This window comes from Bidens hawaiensis, unplaced genomic scaffold (assembly GCF_021521415.1).
Source record: "Bidens hawaiensis isolate Kalapana, Puna unplaced genomic scaffold, B.hawaiensis_p1.1 tig00004685_1, whole genome shotgun sequence".
In the NCBI taxonomy this organism is placed as follows: Eukaryota; Viridiplantae; Streptophyta; class Magnoliopsida; order Asterales; family Asteraceae; genus Bidens; species Bidens hawaiensis.
The window spans coordinates 940,250-962,993 of NW_027491287.1; the positions used below are offsets into that span (position 1 = coordinate 940,250).

The 22,744-nt window shown below is 36.7% G+C and overlaps 2 protein-coding genes and 1 pseudogene across 2 annotated transcripts; all 3 read right to left on the reverse strand.

Annotated features, from left to right (window-relative positions):
* Window positions 1–11,198: 11,198 nt before the first annotated feature.
* Window positions 11,199–12,137, reverse strand: LOC143627494 (uncharacterized). The gene has a single exon (XM_077097294.1). The coding sequence runs from the start codon at window positions 12,135–12,137 to the stop codon at window positions 11,199–11,201; it is 939 nt and encodes a 312-aa protein (XP_076953409.1).
* Window positions 12,138–12,800: 663 nt separating this feature from the next.
* LOC143627495 (toll/interleukin-1 receptor-like protein pseudogene) lies at window positions 12,801–13,322 on the reverse strand (annotated as a pseudogene).
* A 594-nt stretch (window positions 13,323–13,916) lies between these two features.
* LOC143627496 (putative receptor-like protein kinase At5g38990) lies at window positions 13,917–14,837 on the reverse strand. The gene has a single exon (XM_077097295.1). It carries the CDS (start codon window positions 14,835–14,837, stop codon window positions 13,917–13,919), a length of 921 nt encoding a protein of 306 aa, XP_076953410.1.
* Window positions 14,838–22,744: the final 7,907 nt, after the last annotated feature.

The window sequence follows — 22,744 nt, forward strand, 5'->3', positions numbered from 1 at the left end:
AGTTATTTCTTATTATTAATTAGTTAAAACAAAAAATAAAAAATATCACTCTTAATCTTCAGATTTCAAACATGTGTACCGCCCTGTCTTTCACTCGATCTATAGGGCAACTTAACAAGCAAGTTATCAAGTCTGTCTAGCCCGCCTGATTTATTCTTAAAGAGCTCAAAACTGTGCTCAAGCTTGGCTGGTTAAAGCTCAGAGTCAAATCGTTTAAATTATAATTGAACTTAAGTATTAAAGTAAAAGTAGTAATAGGATGGTCTCTAGTGCGCTTATGTTTCATGTTATGATAGCTCGAGCTTGGCTTGTATACATACTATGCAGCTCGGCTCGTTTATAAACAATCCGACTAAAGCATTTTTCAAACAAGGCACAAAAGAGAACCATGGTAATTAGGTCTCCCTATAAATCTATGTTTTTGCCCGTAAGTCTCAAAGAAACCCACATTTCACGGGTTAGATTTATGGGTTCGTGTGATTATGTGATTCCTAAATATCCAGTTTTGTGGGTGCTCTCTCGTCTTGAATAAGGTGACATAAATATCAAAATATCTAGTTTTATGTGCACTCTCTTTCTGAATAAGGTGACAATTTCTTGGTGACACTAGATAGATAATAGATAAATTTGATTACTATTTTTACTTAAAATTTTTATAATTTATAGATTAGAAAACGAGAGTGATTGTTTACAGTACGTTTAGGATTTCGTCAAGTTGATATATATATACACAATCCAAATAACAATACAAAATTGGGCTTACGTGTTTGTTTTGCATTAATCAATTTTTGTTAGTAACCATTGACATTCTATAGACCCAACAACCAGTCTACCACATGAGGTGAACCATGGCAATTAGATCAAACTGTTGGCAAACTTTCTAGACAACTGTTTATGCAAGTTGTTGATCGATCTGACTTGAGTCATAATAATAATATTAATAATAAATAAATAAATAACTTGAGAGTTATTACATTTTTAAATTTGAAGTTATTAAGCTTAAGCATGTCATTTTATGTCATTTTTTTTAAAAGTTACTACCATAAATATAGCAATAATGCATTTGTCACCCATAGGTTTCAAAGTTGGGAGAATATTTTTGTGATATTGATTTCTTTCGGTTTGACTGAAAAGGACTTTAAGGAAGCTCTACAACATATTTAATGACAGATATCACAAATTGGGCTTAATGTTTGGGTCGAGCCTCAAATGGGGCTTAGCCCATTAGGCCTAGTCCATCCCACATCTGACATCCCTCTTTCTATACCTACGGGCCTACGGCTCTCTCTGGAGTTCATAGTTGATATGTAATTGCTAGCATAGATTACGTACATACTTGTGGCTGTGGGAACACCAAGATATGTAATAGCTAGCTTTTCTGGACAAACTAATATTTGATATCTTGGCTATCGTGAATCCCGTTATTAATGTTTGTGCCTTTAAGTATCTCAACTAACATTATTGTAGGGTGTTAAAGTCAATACATGTTAATAGTTGGTTAAAGTCAATAACAGTTAAACATTTAGCGATGAAAGTGTCATTTCTAAATAATATTGGGGGAGACTTTGGGAACTCTTTCTTAGTTGAAGGACTGTTTGTGTATAAGGCCATGTGTAGTGGGGCTCCGGTTTAGGCGAAATGGGGCGACAATGGGCGCGAACACCGCCCCCAGCGATAAATGGGCGATTTGGGGCGAGGGCGGGGTCTTATTATCGCCTAGGTGAAGAAAATAATATTATTATTATATTATATGTTGTGTGTGTATATATATGTATATGTATATATGTTGTGTGATATATATATATATATATATATATATATATATATATATATATATAGGGGAGAGATATTTTGAGAACTTGATGAGTTGTAAGAACTTTAAGAACTCCATTTTGGACCACACATTTAATTAAATGAGTCTGAATATGTGGCTGAGATTAAATTTGATTAAAAAATGAATCAGGAGAGAGAATAAATATTTTTGATAATTACACAAGTTTAAATGTTAGTTACACATATGTAATAAGTCGATTCGGTGTGTAAAAAATTACGGTAATTTTTTGTACATTACTTACACTTACGTATTACACATGTGTAAAAAAAATTAAAAAAAAATTGTTACGCTGAGTTCTTTCGAGCTCTTAAAGCTCAAAGCGGTTCTCAAAAGAAATCAATCCTATATGTATATGTGTGTATGTATATATGTTGTGTGTGTGATATATATATGTATATGTATATATGTTGTGTGTGCGTGTGTATATATGTAGAGCAATGTTATAATAAGAAATTATATGTATACGTATATATGTTGTGTGTGTGTGTATATATGTATATGCAAATGAATCCTAGAAACAACCCAAACTAACCGAACCATCCATTCCCTCCTTTCGGTCAACATCATGGTTCGCAAAACCAACCGAACGTGAACTTACAATGGAACCCGATGAACCTAAACCAACCGAGCTATCCGTTTCAATTTCCCGACCCGAACATAAACATGTACGCCAACCGAGCTATATGTTTTTTTATATTTTTAGTTATGTATTTTTTTAGTTATGAATTTTTTTGTATTTCTTTTTAATTTTAATACATTTTTATTTAATTATTTAAATGAATTAGTTTTTATTTGATTAGTTTATTTATAAAAAGAAAATAATAAAAAAAGATACTGTGGGCCTAACTTGTAGCCCCTACACCATTACACCCCAAAAACAAATTTGCCCCCTTTGCTGACTAGACGCCACGTGTCACAATTCGCCCCCAATTGTAGGCCCTCCACTACACATGGCCTAATTGATAAATGGTTTGTTAATCAGTAGTTGGTAGTTAACAACCAAATTGAGGATATATATAAGTAGCTGTTCAGATTAGGGCTTAGTTTTCATTTTGATTTCGTAGTTTTTGTTGCAATACTCTCGTGTAATCATTTGTTTCATATTCCGCAATAATTATCGTTCGAGTTTCGTTCTTAATTCGTTTTGACTACAAGTGGTATCCGAGCCAAGCTATGGCCCGATTCAAAGAAGGTGATCGTTTAATATACCTTCCTGAGAATATGTTAGGCAAAGAGAAAAGAATACCATGGAACGGGCTCATAGTGTGATGATTGTGAATCTCGGAGATCGCGTGTTACGAGAAGTATCAAAGGAAACCTCTGCGGCTTTGTTAAGATAAGTCAATAGGAGCTCAGACAAACAAGAACAATGTGTTCACTTGCGGATCGTTCAACATCGGATTCCTAGATGAGCTACTCAACATCAATGGGCAAACAACATACAAGCTATATTGTTCTTGCAAAAATAAAAAAAATTATAACATTAATCCATTTGTTATTAATCCAATCATTTATCAAACACCTAAACGTCCGGCCTTTATTTTTTACAAATTTATGTTACAATTTATATATAAAAAAAAGGATCGTCTTCAACTGACTGTCCATTACACTTGTAAAGTAGACAAATATTCTGCAGATAAACCAAATTGTATTTCTTCAACGATTTTGTTGACAAAATCCGAAATAGACCTGCAGCATAGTTCAACGTAATATATTATCAGCATTCTTAATTCTCAATTCTCGAATACCCAAAAACAGATGACAGATGATTACTTCATTTAATCTACCTACCATTAACCTTAAATATGAAAAGTTTAAGAAACGGATTCACAAATTGTGATTAAGTTGCAATAAAGATTAAGAAATCACCGAAATTTGGAGTATTCCAGGCCAGGTTGATTAGTTGCTTCAACAAGAGCATTTCTCCAAACTTCCATCTTTGGGTGTCTATCAAATTCGGACATCACTTCCCCGAAATACCCTTTTTGTGTCTGCACGTCAGAACGACTCACGCTGAGGTATACAGGCAAAACTAACTGTCTTTTCTCTTTAACGCGTTCAAGAATCTTGGCAACTTCATCCAAGTACCAAGGATTAGCAGCAAACTTTTTGGTGAAAAAAATGACAAATACTCGGGAACGCTTAATGGCCTTTAACAATACTAACTTGTTACGGGGTAGTGTCACCTCATCCTTATATGTGGAAACATTTCCTTGGTGAAGAGCAGCACAAATATCATCAACAACATGGCATTCGGGGTCTTGGTGTCTAAAACTAATGTATACATCGTGACAAAATCCACTCAACCCCTGCATAACACACAGGTGATTTTTTCCGAAGAATCAGGCAGACAGATTAGTCCTTTTTAAAAAAGACAAATATATTATATTTTATGTCAAATACAAACATTAAAAATAGAAAATTGTGACACTGAATTGCAACAACTTACTTGCTGATAATCTAATGCTTTCTCGAGCTGATCCACAACCTGGCCCATCGTTGGTCGTTTATCTTGTTTCTTCAAGCATTGATAGGCAATGGTTGAATAAATACTTAAGCAATCTGAATTCATTTGACTTCTTAGACTTGATTCAATAATCTCATCTAATGTTTCTTTTTGGTAATGGTCTTGGGCAAATTGTGCTGAAATGTGAGACTCGTGTTGATAAGACAGCGTATTTACCAATCTACTACACAGAACTTCAAACAGTACAACCCCAAAAGAGTAGACATCAGATCTTTGTGAGAGATGGTTATCTTTTACATACTGTGGATCAACATATCCAGGAGTGCCAAGAGGGTGAGAAATAATAACGCTACACGGCACATTCGCAAGAGCTATTTTCAACAACCCAAAATCAGAAATTTTGGCCTTCAAGTTCTCATCCAATAGGATGTTGGAACTCTTGACATCACGGTGAAGTATTCTATGTTGAGCTCCAACACCTTCATGTAAGTACTTCAGCACGTTGGCAGCATCCAAGCAAATCCGGAGACACTGAATCCAGGTTAGATTCTTCATACGTATATGGCTGTCAAGACTTCCGTTGATTGCATACTTCAAAACAAGTATCCTCTCCTCATCATGAGAACAGTAGCCAACAATAGATACAAGGTTTTCATGTTTATAGGCTGAAAGCAATGCAATCTCCATCATGAATTCACGGTCTCCTTGGTTGTGCCTACGATCTAGTTTCTTTACAGCAACCTTACCAAGCTTTTCAGATTCGCCTCGGTACACAATCCCAAACCCACCTTTCGCAATGATGTTATCTTTAGAAAAGTTATTTGTTGCCAAAATTATTTCGTGGAGAGGAATCTCTAAGTGCTTCAAGTCTTCATGGGATAATGGCGGGATGCTAATCATACCACCACCTCCATATTGCATGTCTCCCAGTCGAGTCTGTAAACCTATAAGGTCCTTATCAGGATTCAATATGTTGGAAATTTTCTTGACAATTAGTTGGATACCTCTCGCCTCGTGTCTGCCCATTGGTATATAAGAAAAATAAGCATATCCCCGTATTCCGTTATTCACAAAGCATGGAATTAGCTCCAAAACACACAAATATGTAATTTCGAACCAAATATATCGAATATTATACACCGGTTTTAAAATTTGTTTTAAAGTGTATGAAAAAAGAAAATCTCTGTTTATATATTACAGATCTCTTAAGTGAAGAGCTATAATAGCTACTCCAGTCAACAACAACTTTTTATTCTAACGACAAAGTTACATTACTTCTAATACTCCCATAGCTCCTATATAAATTCTTGTTTGAGTTAGAAACGAAATTACTTACCATTAAAATTTACAATTTTATTATAATAATATATTTTTTAAGGAAAATCACCATATGTGGCCCAAAATAAAACAAATAGCATTTTGTACTTTTTAAAACAAATCAATAAAAAAATCAACCAATCAAAAAGGAAAAAAATATATTCTAAGAGTAAATATTACTCATAACTCTAGTCCACTAATAAATATAAACTACATTATTGATCAGGTTTAAACCTAGGATCTCCTCTAAAAACCAGGTATCTCTATCAAGTGGGCTAGCCCACAAATAGCCGACAAAAAAAATCATTGATCCACAAAGCAAACCAATAAAATCAATACATTTGCATGTAGAGTGGAGGCTATGTCTTAGCCAATATTGGCTAACGGTGCCAGTTATATCTTGGCAGGCTGCTAAACAGTTAAATTTATCTGCTGAATTTAGCCGTCTATTAAAATATAGTTGGTAACCTCCGACTAAGATATACCCATCAATTTACATGTGAAGTTATTATATTGCAGTTTTGTATGTTTTTAGTGGCCGCTGAAAACTAGTCTCACTCGATTTTCCTTATTTGCTGTTTTTCGATTGTTGGTTTTCTTATGTCGGGTGTGTTTGGGATTGCTTATTTAAGTGAAAAAAGACTTATTAACTTTTAAAATTTTTAAATGAAGTTTAAAAAAAAAAATTGGATTAGCTTATCTATTGAGGAAAACCAAAATAAACAAAAAATGACACTCTTTTTAAAAAGGAGTGTAATGTGATTTGAAGGTTAGAGGACTGTAATAGATAAATCAAACTCATTAAGTTAATAAGTTATATATTCATAACATTTCAAAACCTCTTTATTTTGCATTCTCCATAAGTTAAAATACATAAAGCCTTATTGTTTGCCAAACTATACACCTTATTAATTTTTCAAAAAGTTTATAAGTTATAAGTTGATGAAAATAAGGAATCCCAAACACCCTCTACGTCTTGTTTTGAAATGCTAAAAGTCCAGGCCTCTTTTATTAATTTCTTGGGTCGAACTGTGATTATATTCCCTATATGTATTGTTTAATTAAAAAACGGTCTTAGTTCTAACATTTTTATATATTATCATCGTAAGACAATTATAGTTGAGTTATAAAGTACAAAATACAAACAGTTAAAGCAATAAAGTTATAAAAAAAGGTAGCAAAGAAATCTACCTGTCAGCAAGGCTCGAGATATCCCAGCCACTAAGGTTGCTAGCATCCTTTAGTGTTGTTCTCCATAAGTCAACTTTGGAAGGATACAATGAATCATGTTTAAAAAATGCTTCCCCGTAATGCGCTCTTTGGTTGTGTACATCTGGTGGATCGACACGATAGAATAAGGGGATAACTACATGTCCTCTCTCATTCATACATTTCATTATATATACAAGCTCTTCCAAGCATATGAAAGAGGTTGCATAATTTTGGGAGAATACCACGACGGAAATTCGTGATTCTTCAATAGCCTTGATTGTGTCTGAATCAAGTAATGGAGTGCTATTGATATTGCTTTCCGTGTCTTTCTTATATGTGAGAATCCCATGTTCCTCAAGAGCTGAGTATAGATGATACACAAAGTTACGACCAGTGTCTTCTCCTCGAAAACTCAAAAACACATCGTGATTTGCCAATTTAGAAGGGTGAGTTTTCAAAAATGAAGATATCACTGATGTGTTGATTTGCTTGGAATTATCATAACCCGAATCCACATCTAAAATATATAAAGATATGTGAATTAAATTATGGGTTTTCCACACGAACATAAATGACAAAAACTCAGCAGCAACAACAACAACAGAAAAAGTAGATGAAACTTCTTACCACCATCCATTAATTTATAATTTTGTAAGTAAATCTCCTTTTATGCTTGACAGTTAGTTGTATACCTTTTGCCTCATATCTGCACTCGGATAGTAAGGAAAATAAGCATATGCACATATTCACACAGGTGCGATTATGTAATCGAGAACCAAATATATCAAAGATTATACGATAGTTTTAAGTGCTACGGTCATATAAAAACAGTTTCGAACATCATAAGTCGGTTTTAAGCGTGAGAACAATAGATTAATTAAGTATGTAAACACTTGAATAAACTATTATTACGTTAGTACTATCTTAAATTAAAGTCATATTAATTGTTCTAGAGTAATAAGGGTTAGGTTAAAATAAAATGTAAAGATAAGAAGTAATTGGTATGGAGAGCAGATTAAAGTCAGAGAATACAATTGAAACAAGGAATTCAAAGATGAAGATTTTGGAATTAATTGAATGATATCACATACATAGCACGTAGACTCCAATATAAAGAAAAGAACCCTAGAACTAGTCTTAGGAAACTAACGTAAACTTCTTAAGGACTAGGACTTTGAAACAGACTGGGCCAATGGCCTCTTATTCAAAAAAAATTAACATGTGCAGAAATAAAATAAACGTGCATGACAAATTAATTCATCTTTGTTAGAAGGGTTTGGGTCATTCTTCAATACCCTCCCTTGAGCCAAACTCCATGACTCCAAGTTGATGCCGAAAATACACAAACTTTTCTCTGGATAAAGCTTTAGTCAGCACATCAACAAGTTGTTGGTTTGTGTTGCAATACTTTAACTTCACAACATCTTGTGCTACCATATCTCGAACAAAGTGATGCTTTAATTCAATATGTTTTGATCTACCATTAAGAACCGGATTCTTACTCAGATTGATTGCTGAAACATTGTCACAATAGATTGTTGTAGCTCCTCCCTGATGTAGATCGAGATCAACTAACATCCTTCTTAGCCATATGGCTTGACACGTCGCTACAGTGGCCGATATGTATTCGGCCTCAGTACTCGATAAAGCCACAGTTGTTTGCTTCTTAGAACTCCAACTAACAGCCCCGCTTCCAACAGAGAAAACATATGCGGATATACTCTTCATATCATCCAAACAACTTGCCCAATCGTTGTCCGAAAAACCGCATAATTCAACCTTGGTTCCTTTCTTGTACCAAATACCATAGCCCACGGTTCCAGAAACATACTTTAAAATTCGTTTTGCTGTTCCAAGGTGTACTTTAGAGGGTGTTTGCATGAACCGTGACACTATACTCACTGCGTGACTGATGTCGGGCCTTGTGTGAGTTAAGTATATCAATCCCCCTACCAAGCTTTGATAAACTGTTTCATTCGTCTTGTCTGCCTCATCATTTACTTGAAATTTATCATTGGCATTTATTGTTGTATTCTCCAAATTACATTCTTCCACATGAAACTTCTTTAAGAGATTCTTAGCATACTTTTCCTGTGACAGAAATACACCATGCCTGGTTTGTCTTACTTCTAAGCCCAAGAAATATTTGAGGAGACCAAGATCGGTCATCTCAAATTCCTTTTTCATACCACTCTTAAATTCAACAATCAGTTTGGGAGATTGACTCGTGCAAATGATGTCATCCACATATAAGCACACATACATCAGCCGATTACCTTCTTCATTCTTTACGTACAAGGTTGGTTCATTTTGGCTTCTAATATACCCGTTTTTGATGAAATATCCATCAATTTTTTAGTACCAAGCTCTAGGAGCTTGTTTCAAGCCATACAAAGCCTTCTTCAACGTAGACTTTCTTTTCTTGACCAGATACTTCAAACCCTTGTGGTTGTTCAACATAAATTTCTTCGTTTAAGTCACCGTTAAGGAATGCCGACTTAACGTCTAGTTGATGAATGAACCAACCCAATTGAGCTGCCACCGATAGAACAACTCGTATAGTTTCAAATCTAGCAACTGGTGCAAACGTTTCTTGATAGTCAATTCCATGTTGTTGTGAGTACCCTTTGGCCACCAAACGAGCCTTATATTTTAACACTTCACCTTTAGGCCCAATTTTCGTTTTGTACAACCATTTCAAGCCCACCAGATTTTTTCCATCAGGTAGGTGAACAAGATCCCACGTATCATTCCGTTCAATGGCATTGATTTCTTCTTTCATAGCATTTTTCCAAACTTCTTTATCAGCGGCTTCTTTGAAACAAGTCGGGTCTGCAGCTGTAAGAGCGAACTGAAAGGTATCAAAATCAAATCATCATAGACGGGATCTTCAACTTCAGCTGCACGGTCATAGACTCGGTTTAAAGAGTGTATTCTGGGCAGAATGGGTTCGGACGGGGTTTTAGGTGTATTTGAGCGGGATGCTTGTGTAGAAGGTGTGGTGATGTTAGAAGGCTCGGTTTGTTGAGAGGTCCCTGATTGGGCAGATGGAATGGCTGAGTTTGAGGCAGTAGTATGAGGATTTTGGGGTGATTGTGGAGGGTAAGATAAGGGAGGATCTAATGACTCGGATGAGGGCATATTTGTTGGTTCGGTATCAATAGGAAATGGGTCAATGTAGTTTGTATCATAGAGTTTTGTAGATGGATCCTTAGAGAAGTCCCATCCAGAGTCTTCGCTAAATACCACATCTCGGCTTGTTAAGATTTTTTTGTAAGAGGATTTGTAGAGTCTATAACCATGAGATTGGCCAGAGTACCCAATGAATATGCACTTCTCCGATCTGTCATCAAGCTTCTTTCGGTTCTGGGCCGGAACCAACCTGTGTGCAACACATCCAAAGATCCGTAGGTGACGGACCGAGGGTCTTGATTTGTTCCACGCACCCCACGGTGTACAATCAGTTACGGCTTTTGTTGGAGCAATGTTAATAAGACACACCGCAGTGGCTACACCTTCAGCCCAAAAATAATTAGGTAACCCTTTGTGCTTAAGCATGCTTCTAGTAAGACCCATGATAGTTCGATTCTTTTTGTCACCTACTCCATTATGTTGAGGAGTGTAAGGAGGAGTGAGCTCTCGTTTAATGTCGTGTGAGTCACAGAAAGCATTAAACTCATTGGAGAGAAACTCACCTCCTCTATCACTTCTTAGGACCTTGATTGAGTTACCACTCTTGTTTTCAATAAGAGCTTTGAATATTTTAAACTTGCTGAAAGCTTCAAACTTGTTAGTCACGAAGTAGACCCAACACATACGTGTTAAGTCATCAATGAATAATAGGTAGTAAAGACTACCTCCCAAGCTTGTAACTTGCATATGGCCATATAAATCCGTACGGATAAGTTCACACTTCTTAGTGGCCCTCCATGATTTAGAAGTGAATGAGTCCCTCGATTGTTTCCCGACAACACAATCGTCACACGATTCAAGGAGTTTGATACTTGGAAGACCGAGTACCATACCCTTGTCGTGCAGATGTTTTAGCCCAGAGGTGTTATAGTGACCATACCTTGAGTGCCATTGGATGGTGGTAGGATCAGCTATGGATTTGGCAGATTTGGAATTATCCGACTTTGAAGCATCAACAAGAAACATATTATTGTTAGCAAGTTTCACCGTCATGAGCACAAACTTGGTAGCCTTGCATGTGACAACACATTGGTCATCATCAAATAAGAGAGAGTACCCCTACCTCATTAGTTGACCCACACTAAGGAGATTGTACTCTAGATCAGGAGCCAAGTAAACATCGCCTAGTAGCTTGTAGCTGCCATCCGGCATGTCAATCTTGACCGTGCCTTTGCCTTAAACTTGAATTTCTTTCTTGTCACCAAGATGAACAACTAACTTAAATGATTCGTCAAGCTTGGAAAAACTATGTTTGAGACCTGTCATATGATTAGAGCAACCGGAATCAAGAAACCAAAGACACGTTTTGTTACCGGTAGTAGTTGTATTTGTCATCAATGACAGTTGTGGTTCTGGAACAATGGCCATGAATAATCGGGGTTCTTCCTTGGTACTCTCGACTGTGAGGTTATCTTCATCATTTGCCACATTAACATGCTGCTCTTCATTATACCAACAATCACGTTTTTGGTGCCCGAATTTAATGCATACGGTGCATTGAGGAACTTTATTTTTGTTAAAGTTTCTTCCTCGTCCTCGTCCTCGACCTCGAGAGGAATTTCTGCCTCTTCCTCTTGATCCAGACTCGGATTGAGTCCAATCAAACATCACTTGCAGGGCTTGTTCGTCTGTTTTGCTTTGTTTCTCGGGAGTCCTTCGGTTCAACCTTTCTTCATGTGATTGAAGCGACCCCATAAGTTTAACTGGGGTTAACTTTGACAGGTCGTGTGAAACTTCTATTGAAGGCACCACATAATCGAACCGTGGGGTTAGACTACGTAAAACTTTCTCAACTATAGACTGATCTTCAATGACTTCACCATACGCCCGCCTTTGACTAACAATACACATAATTCTGGAAAAATAATCACCTATTGGTTCGTCATCTTTCATTGAGAGGTTCTTAAAGTCACGTCTTAGACCTTGAAGTTTGATTGATTGAACTTGTGTGTCTCCTTGGAACTCCATTCTGAGAGTCTCCCACGCTTCTTTTGACGTATTTGCGGCTGCAATACGGGAGAACAATTGCTCGTGTACGGCCTGCTGAATTATGGCCAAAGCGAATGCATCTCTTCTTTGAGTATTTTTTTTTATTTTGAACATCCCCCTTTCCATCGATGCCAGTTTCTACCAGCTCCCATAAGTCTCTGGATCTCAAATAGTTTTCACCCTTATGCTCCAGTACTCGTAGCCTTCGCCTTTGAATACCGTAATCGGAATAGCAGAATTCGAACTAGGTTGATCAGCCATGGGGAATTACGGTTTCGATGAGTATGAGAGATTAGGGCACTTCAACCTGGCTCTGATACCACAGATGTTGGTATGGAGAGCAGATTAAAGTCAGAGAATACAATTGAAACAAGGAATTCAAAGATGAAGATTTTGGAATTAATTGAATGATATCACATACATAGCACGTAGACTCCAATATAAAGAAAAGAACCCTAGAACTCGTCTTAGGAAACTAACGTAAACTTCCTAAGGACTAGGACTTTGAAACAGACTGGGCCAATGGCCTCTTATTCAAAAACAATTAACATGTGCAGAAATAAAATAAACGTGCATGACAAATTAATTCATCTTTGCTAGAAGGGTTTGGGTCATTCTTCAATAATCTAGTCCACTTAGGTTAAAATTAAAAGTAAAGATAAGAAGTAATCTAGTCCACTCATTTTAGATTTGAATGATTGAGATTATTTACATATTTATTTATTTCTTCGTAATGTAAATACAGTTAAAGCTTTCTCGAGTATAGACATTTAAAACATCAAAATTAAATTAAAGAAAGTAATAAAGTAAATACCCGTCGACAATGTGCCTTATGTCCAATCCTTTAAGGCCGCCCGCTTCCTTTAGTGCTTCTCTCCAAAATTGAACTTTCATAGGATTCTTCTGTTCATGTCTAGCGATCCCTTCCGCGAATGTACCTTTTTGATGCCGCACCTCATTGGGCTCAACATGATAGAATATGGGCATAACAATTTGCCCCGTCACTTTCTTACATTCTAAGACAAATCCAACTTCTTCTAAGCACCATGAAGAATCGGAAAAGTTTTCCGAGAACACGATGATGGTGATCCGTAATTCTTGGATAGCTTTGAAGAGTGCCTGATCAATCGGTTCACCATGTTGAAGTGTTTCTGTGTCAAGGTAAGTTATGATTCCTCGTTTGTGAAGTGCTGGGTACAGATGATCCACGAAGGTCTTTCTGGTGTCTTCACCTCTAAAAGATATATAAACATCGTAATTGTAATTCCACTGATGACTAGAAGAAGCAGAAGTGGAGCTTGAAGACGCCATTGATTGTTGAGATCGGACCAGGCCGGCTTTTGGTGGCAGTAGTGAGGTCTTCCTCAATAGTCAACACCATCGGAGATGAACACATCCATAGAAAATGAAAACATACAACAAATAATGAAACGCTTAGGTAAAGATTTAGATCGAATTAAACAAGTAGTTTGAATCCATTGATCGCTCGTTTTTCAATGGGTCAGGGTTTTCAAATTACGTATATAACATTTTTTATAATATTTTGTACTTATTAGAGTTAGATTAAAAAATCAATTAATTTAATATTCTTATATCTTTGTAACAAACGACACAAACAACTGGACAAGTTTTCTTTAGCTTATTCATTAACTATTTCTTTTTTGTTTATCAAGAAATTACCACTTGCCCCATTAAAGAAAATCACCCACTTGTCATAGAATTAATTCAAAAATCAGATTATTAATTTAAACCACTCGTCCTTCAACTGTCGTGGTTTATTCGTCGTATTATCTAATTAGTATAATTCAAAAGTTTGGTGCAATAAAATACGTAATTTTCCTTGTCTTTTTTATATAAAATATATATTTGTGAAGTGAATTCATGGTCTAGCTCTTTGATAATATGTCATGTGTGAGTTTCTTTCAGGTGTGTATATGGTTCGGTTCGAAACCGTCTAAACCGGTCATCGGTTTGGGCCAGTTGGGCTGTAAAATGTAACCCCTCACCATCTACTAATTTACTACACAAAACTTCAAACAGTACAACCCCGAAAGAGTAAACATCAGATTTTTGGGTGTAAGTTTTATCAGCTTGGTACCGTGGATCAATATACCCCATTGTGCCACAAACAGTACTAAAAACAATGACACTATATGGCACATTTGCAAGAGCTAATCTGGACAAACCAAGATCTGAAATCTTGGCCTTCCAGGTCTCATCCAATAAGAGGTTGTAGCTCTTGACGTCACGGTGAAGTATTCTATGTTGAACTCCAACACCTTCATGTAAGTACTTCAACCCATTGGCAGCATCTAAACAAATCCGAAGACGTTGAATCCAGGTTAGATCCTTACTAGGTATGTGTTTGTCAAGACTTCCGTTCATTTCATACTTCAAAACAAGTATCTTGTGCTCATCTTGGTCGCAATACCCAACAAGAGATACAAGGTTTTCATGTTTATAAGCTGAAAGCAATGCAATCTCCATCATGAATTCACGGTCTCCTTGGTTGTGCCTACGATCTAATTTCTTTACAGCAACCTTGCCAAGCTTTTCAGATTCGCCTCGGTACACAATCCCAAACCCACCTTTCGCGATGATGTTATCTTTAGAAAAGTTATTTGTTGCCCGAATTATTTCGTGGAGAGGAATCTTCAAGTGCTTCAAGTCTTCATGGGAAGATGGTGGGACTGTAATCATACCACCACCTCCATATTGCATGTCTCTCAATCGAGTCTGTAAACCTATAAGGTCCTTATTAGGATTCAGTATGTTGGAAATTTTCTTGACAATTAGTTGGATACCTTTCGCCTCGTGTCTGCCCATTGGTATAGTTAGGAAAAATAATGTCAGGCCCCCTCGACTTCAGCTGGATCTTAATTAATCATATCATAACTCACACAGATTAATGTGTTGACAAGAGAGTTAATGACAGGTTTCTATATTTAGAAAGATATCTGTTTGTTAAAGGCGGAATCAATAACAAACATACGGTTGCAAAGAATAATCAAAGGTAGAAAGCATACACAGGATTCACTCAAAAGATTTCCTTCTATATAATTTTCATCATACAAAGTGGATAATCGATTTAGGGTTCTAGGAATCCTAGGACAGCCGTCACCTCAAGAAATATTCTTTCTTATCCGAAAAGCGTAAAGGCTCAAAATCCGTGTCCTCTCTCTGTCTTGGCGGCGTGCCCTAAACATTCTATTTATAAGCCTGCCAACCTAGGACAGCTGTCATTCCTTCTAGAAACCCTAAATACAATCATACATATTCAAATTATATATTCAAAATAAACTAAGTGTAAAACAAGTCTTCCGGGTAGGCTTTTCATAAATCTTCATTTTCCGAGTACGTTGTGTACTCTGCCATCCTTCATAACTTGGTAACATAGAAGTGTGCTCGGGATCAGTTTCCGAGTAGACTTTGCTTGAAGAGTATTTCACCAAGTAAAATACTCATCGAGTAGACTTCAGTCTTCTTGACTTTGCCAGACTTTGCCCGACAACTCCTTACGAGCAACCTTGTTCTTCAATGATCCATTTCAGCTCTTTGCTATAAAATAACTTATTAACAAAGTGTACTCGGGAGTACTGTTCCTTGCTTGAGCTGAACCTTGCCCGATATTACTTAGAGATATTCCTTTAGATTATCAAGCATACTTGGATTATACTTATTAATGAATACCTTGCCCGGACTTCCAATCACTTGACTTCTTGGACTTGGTCAACCAAACCTTACTCGGAAGAGTAAAATACTTGGTTCTGAAGAACAGACTTGCTTGATAAAGTGAACCTTGCCCGGATTTACATAAACTAGTGTACCTTACCCGGCAATGCACTAATTTGCAAACCCTGCTCGGATATCCACTAAAGAAGACTACTTGAAGTAAACCTTGCCTGGTAGGCAAAATATCGTACCCGGCTAAGTAAAAGCTTGCTCGGATGTCTAAGGTGTGCTCGGATCCATTACTTAGCGAAATCAGAGGAGGTTGAGAAGATTCCAATCTTCCATGTACTTCATTTAGGTCAAATATTTGACTCAACAATCTCCCCCTTAGGTCAATTTCTTGACTCAACAATCTCCCCCCTAGATTGGAACACCTCAGCTGACCCAAAACATTTCTATGGTTACTTACACTTAGCAAAAATACACATCAAATCAAAAATCAAAATTACATATGCAAATAACATAAGCAAATTACATAATCAGAAAGTTGTCCGAATACATTACAAAACAAAGCCTAATCTAGGAATTCTGTCTTTTCCATGCATTGTAGGCTACTTGCTTTCTGTTGTTTATGACTGATGCAGCTTTCATTTTTAAAGATCTTAAGGGCTCGGTAGTGAGTGTGACTTTCTGGTATCACCAAGTCCCTTATATCCATTAGATCTTCATCATGCAGGCAGTTTAAGTCTTCATCCTTCTTGATAATCCCCAGTATTTTGCCATCAGAGTTCCTCAGCAAATAATGGTCATTACTTTCTTTGTATTCAACTTCTGTAATAACACCATTTCTTTGCACTGTATAATTGGGGCGTGTCATTCTTCTTCCAAGACTTATACAAGTATTCAGATTTGACAATGGATTCTTGTCTTTGACCTTCATTGAATAATCTCTTTCAGCAATGTCCATTCTTCTCAGCTTTCCAGTCCTCTTTGACTTGTGAAATTGGACTTTTCTCCAGGTTCTCTTTTCTTTTAGGAACTTGAATCCATTCTTAGCTTCATTTAGCAGAAATTTTGTCAAATCGTTCATCTGCCTTCCAGCAGTCCTGAATCTGTCTCTGTAATCATACAAATTAAGATTAACCATCCTTTCCAGTTGCTCTTGAGTGTACTCATAGAAGTCACTCCTCACAATTATCTCTCTCAATTGCCTACTTTCCATGATTACTCTAAAACATTCACAAACAAAATCATAATATAGTTCTCTTGAAAGATCCACATTTGATTGTGGTCTTGTTGTTCTTTGTTGTGCTGAACTACTAGATTCACCTCTTCCACCTTCACCTCTTCCACTTCTTGGATATCTTCTTGGATTAGGAGATCTGAAGGGAACAAACTTCTTGGGCTTTTGAGGTCCCAAGTTGAAAACTTTTACATAGACAGCCTCTACCATTTCAGTAGGAAGGTTAGCTAATTCAACAACATCATGTCCTGCTGCTTTAAGTTCTCTTAACATCTTTTCCATTCCAGGAGTTCTTGCCAATCCAGCAGGTACAAACCTACCATCAACGTAGTATTTTGGGTTCTCTCATTCTCTTAAAGCCTTTTCCCATTCAGCCTTTTGTATATAAAAGAGGTATTTCAGATCCTCTTTTTCCAAGACATTGAAGTCTGCTTCAGTCATTCCTCTCTGATTTATCATTATGTTTCTTAGAATGTTTATCATTTCTTCATTTTCCCAAGGAATAAATGGTTCATCCTCAGGTTCAGGCTTAGGTTCCTCTAGGATGGGTGTTTCAACAGTAGGCATTTCATCTGGTTTTTCCTTTTCAGCCTGTTTCTTTTGTTTCTCCCTCAACGTTTGGATTCTTCTCTTCTTTGCTTGAGGTTCATCAGTTGGTTCAGCCTGTTTAGTAGAGCTCTCAGCTTGGACCCTTTTCAATTTTTCTTTTCTTTTCAGTTTGTTGTATTGGTCCAACACTGATTCTCTGGATAAATATTCAACAATCTCAGGCTTCATACCTCTTTCCAACAGGTATCCACACATTCCTCCAAACTTTTTCTTCAAATTTTCCATCTTTTCAAGTTTCTAATTTTCTTTTACACACTTCTCAATCACCTTCTCCTCTCTGTTATACAGATCTTGTAGTTTGTCAAAGTTTAGGTTAGACAGATCTTTTTCTGAATGATTGTGCCTCCTGAGATATTCCCTGAATTTCTGACTTTCCCTATTTTTCTCTTCCATCTTTTCCTTCAGGGCATCTCTCTCTTTGTCAAGTCTCATCTGCAACTGATCATCATCAAGATCAGCCAGTGAATCAAAACTTATGCCATATGTTCTCAGTTTTACAACCAAAGGATTTTTCTTTTTAGCCTCCCTCATACTCAACTCAATGTTTGTCCTTTGTTCCTCAGTCATTGTGACTTGAGGGGACACAACATTAGTAGCTTTCACATTCATTTCCTGATCATTCTCAGGGTCATCATCAGAGTCTTCAGACTCATCCTCACCTTCAGTTAGATCATTCATTGCATCAATCTGTGGTTCATCAGAAAGTGGATTCTCAGGGATTGATACATTTGGCACTCCTTGCACATGTTCATCTGGCCTTAAAGTCTGCAAAGGAATTGCTCTGATTGGGCTATCATCATTCTCATTATCATTATCAGGAGTCTCAACATAGTATTTGCTCTTTTCATCCCATCTCCCTTTCTTTACATACTCAGTACCTTCATCTGACATGAATGTTTCTGGTCGATCCCTTTTCCTTGAATACTTCTTTCCATACATAGGATCATCCACATACTCCCATTCATCAGGATTTTGTCTAATGTCATCTTTGATCTGTTGAGCCCATTTCTGTGCAGCCATTGAGGCCATGGACTCACCAATTTCTTCTTCAGCCATCATATCAGTATTCAGATTTACTGGTTCAGCAATCTCATTTGACTTTGTTTCTTGTTGACTTTCAGTTTGAAACATGCTGACCACCATAGCTAGGGAGTTATCAACTTCCTCATCTCTTCTCAACTCAATCAAGGCCTCTATCACTTCTTGATCAGCCACTTCTTCAATGAATTCCCTTGCAAATTTGGCTTGATTGATCAAGTTTTCCTGCTCTGCCAACTCTACAGGGTCCATAGTTTGGGCCAGTATTTCTCTGTCCCTTGTTTCTCTCAAAATGTTTTCTTGTTCCCTTAGAGCAGCAGCAGCAGCTTCATCATCTTCTCTAAAGAAAATATCATTTTCTGGATATGCCTTAATAGGCTCTTCTTCTGTAACTGTGGCTTTTCCCTTTTCCAGCCTTTTCTTTAAATCTTCTTCACTTTCTGTAACTGATGTCTTGGAGCATTCTGCTTGTTCATTTTATGGTTCAGTGAGCACAATCTCCTCAGTAGCAGTATCTTCATCATTCATTACTTCAGTGTCTACTACTGTAAGTATGTCAGTCAAGACATCAGTAGCAATATCAGTAGGAATATCAGTAGCCATATCAGTGATAGCCACATTCTCTTCTGTATTTATTTCCTCAATCCTTTCCTCTGTTTCAACCTGCTCTTCAACATTTATCTTTTCAATTTCATTTACTTTCTCAACAGTCTCTTCATCACTTCTTTCATTAATGTAATCATAGTCTTGTTCTGCACCCTCAGACATATCTCCTTCATATTCATCATCATCAATCCTCCTTTCATCACTGCTTTCCTCTCCATCATCATACATACTCATAATCAGCTTTAAACTGTCTGCAGTCTCAACAACTGCTACAGTCTCTTCAACATTCACATTTGAGACAGTTGGCCTAGATTCATTCTCCCCCTGTTTTGGGGCAGCTGAGGTCTTCTTGACCTCCTGCTCCAGGGTTTGAATTCTCAAATTTGCTTCTGCTAGTCTTTTCTACAACATAACATTTTCCTCAGTTACTTCCTCATTCCTTCTTCTCAGTTCAGCATTTTCTTTTAATAAGGTCAGAAGGTTACTATCAGTTGGTGGTGTTGTAGGTGGTGATGTGGTGAAATGTTCATAATCAGGTTGGTCTTGGTTTAAGGTTTCTGGTTGTGGTGGTGGGGATGTATGTGTAGATGTTTCTGGTTGGCTTAAGGTTAGGATTTGTGGTTGTGTGTGAGTGATCTGGTGTGGTGGAGTTTGTGGTGGTGATGGAATAATTGGCTGTTCAATGTGCTCAAGTTGCTCCCCCTGAATAGGTGCAACAACTTCAATATTCACTTCGTCTCCTCCTTCATCTCCATTACCATCTCCATCATCAGAGTTTTCATCATCATCACTGTCATCCTCTCCTTCTTCCTCCTCTGAGCTTAACTCAGGTACTGGCATCACTTGCAAGTCATGGTCCAATAACCATGACATATCTCAAATGGAACATTTGAGTTGTATGTATTTGAGACACCTGGATTTTTGATTCTTCTATATGTGTCAGGGTCTTGCAGTTGGTGTGTAGTTCCAACAGTGGGTAGATCTTGAAGCTCACTATTGAAGATTATCTGTAGGAATCTTGGATATTGTAAAAATCTTTTTCTTTCAGGCTTCTTCAGATTTCCTACTAATCCTTCAAATATCATCTTAGAGAAATTGAAGGGCATATCATATATAATCCCAACTGTGGCATTTGCCAAGTCGTGACTCATCAAGGTCCACGATCCCTTCCTTGGAGCAAATCCATGTATAACATGGTGAATAAGAAATCTGTATAACATAGGAAACATGCCCTTCTGAAACTGTCCATCATGAACATTTCCTTGATAACCCATTGTCTCTTTAAATATTTTCATTAGGTGGGGTGTGCTGAAGTTTATTGAGTTGTGATCACCATCATTCAACTGGAGACATCTTCTTATCATTCTCTCTGCAATATGTATCTCTTGTCTAGCCACGGTTGCCTCGATTCTTTTACCATTTATGTCCTCAACCAGTTCAGCAGATCTCCAGAAATCCAAAGAATGATTTCTGTATATGACAGGGATTTCGGTGAACGCAAAACTGACATTTGACCGTGCCATCCATGTTATCATCCTCGCCATCGGCTCATTGTCAGGTGTCACTTGTAGAAGTGCACACATATTATGTTTTGGTTCAAAGACATACTTGGGTTCATCATCTGCCATATCTGAGACACATAAACAAACATATTCAAAGTGAAATTAGTCATAAAGTTCAGTACTTTTGGATAATTTCAAGGTATAAAAATGAAGAAGAAAGAAAAAGAGAAAATCATCAAGAACACGTTCTTCGACAAATTTATAACCTAAACACATAAACAGAGTGTTAGTAATCATATACATAATCAAAGCCCATTATAGTCTAATCGTGGTCGAAAAAAAACACATTAATGTTGCTTACCGAGTCGGAATTAGAGGGCTAATTCAAGTTAGGGTTAGGAATAATAGAATGTGATAAGTCGGTTTGGGTTTCTTTGAGAGTAAGCAGTTTGCAGTGGAAGGAGAGAGATGGAAAAATAATGTTGAAAATTTTGCCTAACTCCCTCTTATATACCTTTTGTAAGTGAGTTTTAAATGCTCTTTGTCTTTTTGTGAATTATTAGCTGTCATACAGTAACATTATCCACTTGATATTAAAAACAATATTTATCTTTTAAGTTAATAAAACCTTACTTGGAATTATTCTTTTCAAAGTCTACTCGGTATACATCCACTTACAAAGTTTACCCGGTCAAACTTTGCTTGGAAAATTTTCATTTTTGAATATACAAAGTTTGCCCGAATTCTTCTATTTATAAACCTTGCTCGATCAAGCAAATTAATTTAAAGTTAAGACATAATGAAGAAAGCTTACCCGAAATACTAGATTTCTTGATAAATTAATCACAAGGCAAATAATCAAGTATAATCATCAAATAAACATCCTTACTAGGAATCAATCAAGACACCCATATAGATTTCCCAATTTCAAATTAAAACTTATCTAGCATAAACCCTAATAAGAATCATAATCAATTTTATCATACTAACTAACATATTCAATCAAGCATACTTGAAAACATAGTGTGCCCGAGCAACCATTCAAGAGAATAGTGTTCCCGAACACCTTCTAATGCAAAGTATATCCGAATAACCTTCATATAGTACAAAGTGTGCCCGGAAAAGGAATTCTAAAAGACAGTGTACTCAGAAAGTTAAGTTTTGAAATTACCAAGTATATTGAGGGAACAAAAGTGTACCCGAAATATAAAGTGTGCCCGGAAAACAAAGTTTGCCCGAAAACACTTGTAATTTCAAAGAAATCATAAACACACATATCACAGAGCATGCTCAGAATGAAATTAAAACACATAAACATTTAAGTGTGCTATAGTCTAAAATTTCAAAGAGCTTGCCCGAAAATCCTATGTTAGCACTAAGCTTGCTAGGATAAACACATTCAATCATCAGGTATGCCCTTACCCGAGGGATTTCAGCATGCCAAACCATACCCGAAAAATGACAAACTTAAATAGTGATATCTAAGCATGCCCGGAAAGATTAACAAACCTTTCCTAACAACATATTCACACAAATCACAAAGCTTACTTGATGTACTTGACTAAATTCATAAAGTTCGCTTGGAATCACAATCAGCATATAACATGCATAGCTTGCCCGAAAAAAGAATTTCTTGTTAAAAGTTAGCTATAACAACACATAATCATCTCAAGACTTCAAGCTTGTTCGGGAAATAAGTACAACAGTGTACTCTACCCGGAAAGTGTAAACACTTCAAAGCATGCCCGAAAATCATAAAGTTAGTCAAAAATGACTAAGCTTACTCGGAAAGGTTGAAAAATATCAAACCTTACCCGAAACAACATATTCACATATAATCAACTGTTTTGTACCCGGAAAGGTTGTAAATCATTAAACCTTACCCGAAAATACATATTCAAACAGTTTGTGCCCGGGAAGGTTATAAGGCATCAAACCTTACCCGAACTTACATATTCAACCTATTTTAGGCAAAATGCAACACTTTTTGACTTAAACCACTTTGTCAAAATATATTTTTCTTTTCAGATCATAGTTTAAGAGCAAATGGTGCATTTAGAGAT

What these genes read in the sequence shown, in the direction of transcription:
- LOC143627494 (XM_077097294.1), bottom strand. Translation starts at nt 12,137, where the DNA reads ATGGAAAGGGGGATGTTCAAAATAAAAAAAAATACTCAAAGAAGAGAT.
- LOC143627496 (XM_077097295.1), bottom strand. Translation starts at nt 14,837, where the DNA reads ATGGGCAGACACGAGGCGAAAGGTATCCAACTAATTGTCAAGAAAATT.